The sequence below is a fragment of the Polypterus senegalus genome, chromosome 9 (assembly GCF_016835505.1).
Source record: "Polypterus senegalus isolate Bchr_013 chromosome 9, ASM1683550v1, whole genome shotgun sequence".
In the NCBI taxonomy this organism is placed as follows: domain Eukaryota; kingdom Metazoa; phylum Chordata; class Cladistia; order Polypteriformes; family Polypteridae; genus Polypterus; species Polypterus senegalus.
The window spans coordinates 108,331,415-108,339,208 of NC_053162.1; the positions used below are offsets into that span (position 1 = coordinate 108,331,415).

Here is a 7,794-nt window from a genome sequence, read left to right on the forward strand (position 1 = left end):
CGTAATGGTAGTCTGAGTACTGCAATCCAAATTTAAAGACTTTGGTGCCAGGCTGAGGAACAGAACTGACAAGGTAGTCTACCAAGCTCTGCTTGTGCAACATACCAGACCAGGTAAGACTGAAAAGATTAGAAAGCTTAATGTATGAATCTCAAATCGTGGTGTATGGTAGAAGAATATAGATTTATGTGGCATTGGGACTACTTTTGGAACAAATGACACCTATTCTGACAAGACAGGTTACATCTGAACTGGAGGGGCACCAGTGGAATAGGGGGCAGGGAGTTTAGGGTAGTCTAGGTTTAGAATTGTACATGATAGAACAAACAATAGTTTAAAAATGCATAGTAATGTAAATTCAAACTCATAAATTTACATCAGTAAAACATTAAAAATAGCTTGCCCTAATGCTAGAAGTATTAGAATGAACTGGGAGTTCAAGGTCATTTACAATGCACTAAGCAATTTAACATCATCTTTCAATCAGTTTACAAAAATATCTGAAGTTACTCATGGATTTGTTGCCAATTAAATTTCAATGTAAATAAATAGGAAGTAAAGCTGTTAGATTTGAATAAACAGTTGGAAGTGTGAAGGTTGAAAGTACACACTATCATAATTTAATCAGAGTTGTTGATTATTCTTGGTTTATTGAATTTTTTGTTATATTTCATGTATTACTTTTCATATTATGTTGGTTATTCTATTTTGCTTTGTTCCACCTATGTTGCATTTATCTAATATTGTAATGTATATTAATGTTGTGGCGGTGTTGTATTATGTTACTGTTATTAGTAGGTTGAAATTTGGACAGATTTATTGGTGCTTTTTACAACTCACTGAAAAAGTGCTGTTTGCTTCATGAAAAGTGATTAAATGAAAAACAATTGTCCCATGTGTACCTACATGCCTTTGATATGTCATCGAGTAATGCAAAGCCAGTATGAAAAGAGAAATTCTTATTCTCAAATATATTCTAAAATGGCCTGGATACATTTGTTGGTACTCTTAGAAAGGATAAATAGTTGGATTAGAGTAATTTATTCACACTGTTTTCTTTAATTAGTATCACATGTCTCCAGTTGTACAGTTATTGAGCCTATTTTAAATGGAGAAAAGTAGTCACTCTTCTGTTTGGTATAATCATGTGTCCCACACTAACATGGAGCAGGGAAAGCTAAGGACAGAGTTGTTTAAGGAAATCAGAAAGAAAAATATAGATAAGCATGTTAAAGAAAATGGCTATACGACCATCTCCAAAATGCTTCATATTCCTGTGAGAGCTGTTGCAAATGTTGTTAAATAGCTTAAGGTTCTTAGGACTGCAGCCAACCTTCCTGGATGTGGTCGCAAGAGGAAATCAACCCCAGAATGGGCAGAAGGAAAGGGAGAATGGTAGACAAAAAGCTAAGGACCAATTAAAAAGAGATACAAGCTGAACTCCAATTTCAAGGTCCATCAGTGTCTGATCCCACCATCCATTGTTTTTTGAGTAAGTGGGTTTAATGATGGAAGACCCAGGAAACTCCTACTGTTCAAAGATAAATATAAAAAATCCAGACTGGAATTTACTAAAATATGCATTATCAAGCCACAGTGTTTCTCGGAGAATGTCCTTTGGACATTTAAGAAAAACTGAAGCTTTTTTTAAAGTCACATCAGGTATTTGTCCACAGACAAAAATTATGTTTTCAAAGAAAAGAACACCACACATTCTGTGAAACATGGAGGAGGCTTGGTTATATTTTGGGGCTGCTTTGCTGCATCTAACATGAGGAGCCTTGAGTTTGAGCAGGGAACAATAAAATCTCAAGGCTATCCGAATATTCTGGAGTGAAACAGCTTTCTGACACTGGGCAGTATATGTCTCAGTCACAGGTCATAGATCCTCTAACAAGATAATGACCAAAAACACATAGCTAAAAGCATCCAAGTATGGCTAAGAACAAAATATTGGGATATTTTGAAGTGGCCTTCTATGAATTCTGATTTGAATCCTGTTGAACAGCTATGGACAAAACTGAAGCATACCATCTGGAGAAGGCACCCTTCAAATCTGACACAACTAGAGTAGTCTGCTCAGAAAGAGTGGGCCAGATTATCTTTTGTAAGGTGCAGAAGTGTCATAGAGAGCTACATTAATCTCTTGCTCGCATTTTTGTTAAACTAGGGAGCTCCGTCCCCCGCTCGCTTCGCTCGTCCACCCCCAGGTTTGGTTTACCGGATGTCCAATTTAAAGAGATTGTTATTTTCATGGGAATTGTTACATATGCATTATTTTCACTTTTACTTTAAAACTTTTGTAAAAAAAAAAAAATACTTGTCAATTATTTCCGGCCCCAGGTGTATTTAAATCTCTTTCTCGCAGGACATATAACGCTGCTCATGTTGTAAAGGGGGGGGGGAGCAGGCAGCTGAACGCACGCTAAGGAGAAGCGAATGCATCATCTACTGGCTTGCTGCTGCTGGCAAGCTGCATGTTCTGCTTGTCGCTTGTCATTGTTTTAAGAGCTGGGAGCACATGAAGTGTGTCTGCCAAAAGCATTCCAACAACTGTTAGGTTAGATGTCCGTGAACTTGTTTTAAATGTTGTCTCACTACTTTGTCTCGTGTGACGTTATAGTGTCTCTCGCGGGATGTCAAATTGTCTTCAAAGAAGATCATGTCTCATCTTCCTACTCTCCCTTATTTTATAATAGAGAAATACGGAATAAACAATGACGGGTGCCAGTTACTTTTGTCAGTTTTGAGTTATTTTAGAAACAGTTGGGTTTTTTTTTCTTTTTTCATGGCAGTTGTGGGGTACCAACAAATTTCTCCGTTTATTTTCTTCCATGTCCATTTGTGTAGTGTCTGTGTGGACAGGACCAACAGATGATGCAGCTTAGGACTGTTCCCAGCAGTTTAAAGGGAAAAACTTCAGGTGTCACTGTTTAGTTTTTGGTTTGTGTGTTTTTTAATTTGCAGTACTTTTTGTGGATATCCTGGTTTTAACCCTGCTTCACTTAAAAGGTACTGTTAATTGGATTTATTTTGTGATATTTTTGCTCCTTTTTACTTGCACTGCTCTTTCTATGTTCTTTTTTCTTGGAAAATGAATAAGTTCTTTAAATATAAAGAAAAGGTTTTCATTGGTTTTTCACTCCTTCATTATGGAGAGATTTAGCTTTAAAAAGCTTTAGCCCCATGTTTAGGCCTGTTTAGTCCTGGAAGTCTGCCTTTTGAGTTTAGGATTAAAATGCTAGGTGTGAGGTCTAATTTTTGGTTAGCACTATAAAAAGGGGGTTTTGTTGTGTTTTTGACCTGCATGCTCTTTTTGGGATTTTTTTTTTTTTTTTGACCAGCAGGATTCATAATAATGAAAAGGGACAAGAAGGTGTGGACTGTTCACTCTCTATATACATGCCTTGTATAGAAGTGATCAAGAAGCTAACAGGATGTTAGGTTACATAGCACAATGTGTGGAGTGAAGTCAAATTATGTTATGTAATGCACTAGTGAAGCCTCACCTGAAGTACTCAAGAGAAAATGGGAACACAGATTAAGATGTGTTAACACTAGAATTACCAGAGCCTACGAAAAAACTCGTAAATCCGTCCCACCTTAAATCGCTTCTTAAAATCGTTCACAGCTCTCCACCAGCGTCTTTTGTCATCTAAATATGCTGATAAAAATCAGGCTGCAAACAGCCGGCTATTTCATCCCCCCACCGACTTAGAACGTGCACAAACTTCTCCCAGCTCATGCCTTGATTGATTGATGCACCAGATCCTTTTGGCTCCTCCTGCAGTTATTCTGGAGGGTTCAAGGAAGTATGGTCAACCAGTCTAGATGTTTTTTGTGAACTTGAAAAAGGCTTTGGGCTGCATCACTCTGGGTTTCCTGTGTAGGGTGCTTTAGGTGTATGGGGTACCGGGCCAGCTGTTGTGGACAGCTTGGTCCTAGTACTACCAGAACAAAAGCTTGGTTCACATTACTGGTAGTAAGTCAGTGTCGTTCCCGGTGGGTTTAGTATTCCACCCAGGCTGCCCTTTTTTTAATGATTTTGTTCATAATTTTTATGTACAGAATTTTTAGATGCTGCCAAGGAGTGGAAGGTGTTCAGTTCAATGGCCTCAGGATCACATCTCTGGTTTTTGCTGATAGTGGTCTTGCTGGCTTTATCGGTTTTGTGACCATAGACATGTACTTGGATGCTTTGCAGCCAGGATGATGATCAGCATCTCCTAGTCTAAGGTCATGGATCACAGCTGTGAAAGAGTGGTGTGCCCTCTCGAAATTAGGGATGAGGTACTGCCTCAAGTGTAAGAGTTTAAGTATTTTGGGATCTTGTTCACGAGTGAGAGAAGAAGGAAAAACAAGATCAACAGGTGGATAGCAGCAGCATCTGCAGTCATGCGGACGTTATACTAGTTAATCTTAGTAAAGTGGGAGGTAAGACAAAAGGCAGAACTCTTGATTTATTAGTCAATCTCCGTTCCTACCCTCACCTATAGTTACAAGCTGTGGGTAGTGACCAAAAGAACTAGATATTCAGGAGTTCAAAGTAGAGACACTGTTCTTTTGCATCAAAAGGAGCCACTTGAGGTGAATCGGGTATCTGATTAGAATGCCTCCTGTACACCTCCCTGGGGAGGTGTTTTGGGCATGTATAACAAGAAGGAGGCCTCAGGACAGACCCTGGACATGCTGGAGATATTATATCTCTCATATGACATGGGAACACCTTGGTATTCCCATGGAGAAGTTGGAGGAGATGGTGGAAAAAAGAAATGTCTGGGTATCTTTGCTTAGGTTGTTCTGCCACGACCCAGACCTGGATAAGCAACAGAAAATGGAAGGTGAAATGGGATTAGCAAGGTTGTTGGGCTGAATGGCCTGTTCACGTCATAATTATTCTAGTGTTTTAAATAGACCAAAGAGGTTTAATTTCTGTCGGTTGTAAGACTAGGGCAAACATTTTAGTCTAGAGATGCACTTTGGTGCAAATTTTGAATCTGAGAGAGTTCTGAACAAAAATATTTTTCATATTGCTTTATAATTTTTTACATTTTGTTTTGCTGAGAAATACAGTTTTACATACGGAAAGTATTCAGACCCCCTTCAATTTTTCACTCTTTGTTATATTGCAGCCATTTGCTAAAATCATTTAAATTAATTTTTTTCCTCATTAATGTACACACAACACCCCATATTGATAGACAAAAAAAATAATTTTTGAAATTGTTGCAGATTTATTAAAAAAGAAAAACTGAAATATCACATAGTCCTAAGTATTCAGACCGTTTGCTGTGACACTCATATATTTAACTCAGGTGCTTTCCATTTCTTCTGATCATCCTTGAGATCATCTTCATTTGAGTCCAGCAGTGTTTGATTATACTGATTGGACTTGATTAGGAAAGCCACACACCTGTCTATATAAGACCTTACAGCTCACAATGCATGTCAGAGCAAATGAGAATCATGAGGTCAAAGGAACTGCCTGAAGAGCTCAAGACAGAATTGTGGCAAGGCACAGATCTGGCCAAGGTTACAAAAAAAATTCTGCTGCACTTAAGGTTCCCAAGAGCACAGTGGCCTCCATAATCCTTAAATGGAAGATGTTTGGGACGACCAGAACCCTTCCTAGAGCTGGCCATCCGGCCAAGCTGAGCTACCGGGGGAGAAGAGCCTTGGTGAGAGAGGTAAAGAAGAACCCAAAGATCACTTTGGCTGAGCTCCAGAGATGCAGTCAGGAGATGGGAGAAAGTTGTAGAAAGTCAACCATCACTGCAGCCCTCCACCAGTCAGGGCTTTATGGCAGAGTGGCCTGTCGGAAGCCTCTCCTCAGTGCAAGACACATGACAGCCCGCATGGAGTTTGCTAAAAGACACCTGAAGGACTCTGAGATGGTGAGAAATAAGATTTTCTGGTCTAATGAACTTTTTGGCCTTAATTCTAAGCGGTATGTGTGGAGACAACCAGGCACTGCTCATCACTTGTCCAATACAGTCCCCACAGTGAAGCATGGCAGTGGCAGCATCATGCTGTGAGAGTGTTTTTCAGCTGCAGGGACAGGACAACTGGTTGCAGTCGAGGGAAAGATGAATGCAGCCAAGTACAGGGATATCCTGGACAAAAACCTTCTCCAGAGTGCTAAGGACCTCAGACTGGGCGAAGGTTTACCTTCCAACAAGACAATGACCCTAAGCACACAGCTAAAATAACGAAGGAGTGGCTTCACAACAACTCTGTGACTGTTCTTGAATGGCCCAGCCAGAGCCCTGACTTAAACCCAATTGAGCATCTCTGGAGAGACCTAAAAATGGCTGTCCACCAACGTTTACCATCCAACCTGACAGAACTGGAGAGGATCTGCAAGGAGGAATGGCAGAGGATCCCCAAATCCAGGTGTGAAAAACTTGTTGCATCTTTCCCAAGAAGACTCATGGTTGAATTAGCTCAAAAGGGTGCTTCTACTAAATACTGAGCAAAGGGTCTGAATACTTAGGACCATGTGATATTTCAGTATTTCTTTTTTAATAAATCTGCAACAATTTCAAAAATATTTTTTTGTCTGTCAATATGGGGTGCTGTGTGTACATTAATGAGGAAAAAAATTAATTTAAATGATTTTAGCAAATGGCTGCAATATAACAGAGTGAAAAATTGAAGGGGGTCTGAATACTTTCCGTACCCACTGTATGTCATACATTGACATTTAGTGCTGCTGCTTATAATATTGTGATGAACTGTGCTCTGTTTTATGTTATAGTTGTTGTATGTCTGTAAGACCTAGCAGCTCTGGTGTATAATAATACATTTCACTCATTATAGTGCTACAAATAATAACTTTAAATTAATGTATTAACCCACAATTACAATAATAATTTTAAGCATTCATTTGAGGTTGGTAACTATTAATGAATACCATACTTTTTACTTTTTCTGTTGTAGGTGCGTATTGAGGATGACATTGCAGTTACCAGTACTGGGATGGAACTATTAACCTGTGTTCCTCGCACTGTTGAAGAAATTGAGGCTTTCATGGCAGATGCAGTCAGGGCTTCAAAGGATTTTGATCACCTTGTCGGCGAAAAACTTTAAATTCTGCTGAATGAATGGGCAGTTTTATTATTATCTTTATAACAAGGAAAAAGGAGTTCCATAGATTAAATTAAAGGTGCTTAAGCAAAAATTATTCAATAATGAATAAACTTGCAGAGCTTGCTTATAATCAATATGATTTACAACAGACCTGTTTTTTCCAAGTGTCAGAAAGTAAGTCATTTGATTACTAAATTAAAACAATACCAAGAATCAGCAGTTGGCAGGAATCATCTAACTGATTTACCTATTTTTCTTTGACTGCACTCAACTTAATGAAATGCTGAATAGTATTCTACTTTTATAATAAACCTTAATGATCATTTAATTTGAAGTTATTTGTTAAAATATGTCAACAGATACCATGATTTTAATAAATAAACATACATTACTTTAAATATATCTGTGTCCATATTTTAATTAAAAACTGGTTCCTCATAATGGGAGATGATAAAGGATCACCTTATGGGGAGTATGAACACAATGAATGTCACTATGCAATCTAATATTACAGATCTATGAACATAAATCTCCAGTATTAAATCATATAAATCCCAGGTTATAAAAGAGAAAGTGGAGCTTTGAACAGATTGCCACACTTAGTTAATAAACTAAGAAGATCGTTGAGCCGCAAGAATTTGCAAATTGTAGACTGGATGATGCAGGTTTAGAAAATGGACTAATGAAAGGTGGCTCACCTAAAAA

The 7,794-nt window shown here is 38.4% G+C and overlaps 1 protein-coding gene across 1 annotated transcript in view; it reads left to right on the plus strand.

Annotated features, from left to right (window-relative positions):
- The window catches only part of pepd (peptidase D), a 308,318-nt gene extending 300,827 nt beyond the window's left edge, over nucleotides 1–7,491 (plus strand). The window contains exon 15 of the mRNA XM_039763568.1: nucleotides 6,940–7,491. Coding sequence (XP_039619502.1) covers nucleotides 6,940–7,089 — 150 coding nt within the window. The 3' untranslated portion in view covers nucleotides 7,090–7,491. The remainder of the gene's footprint in view (nucleotides 1–6,939) is intronic.
- Nucleotides 7,492–7,794: the final 303 nt, after the last annotated feature.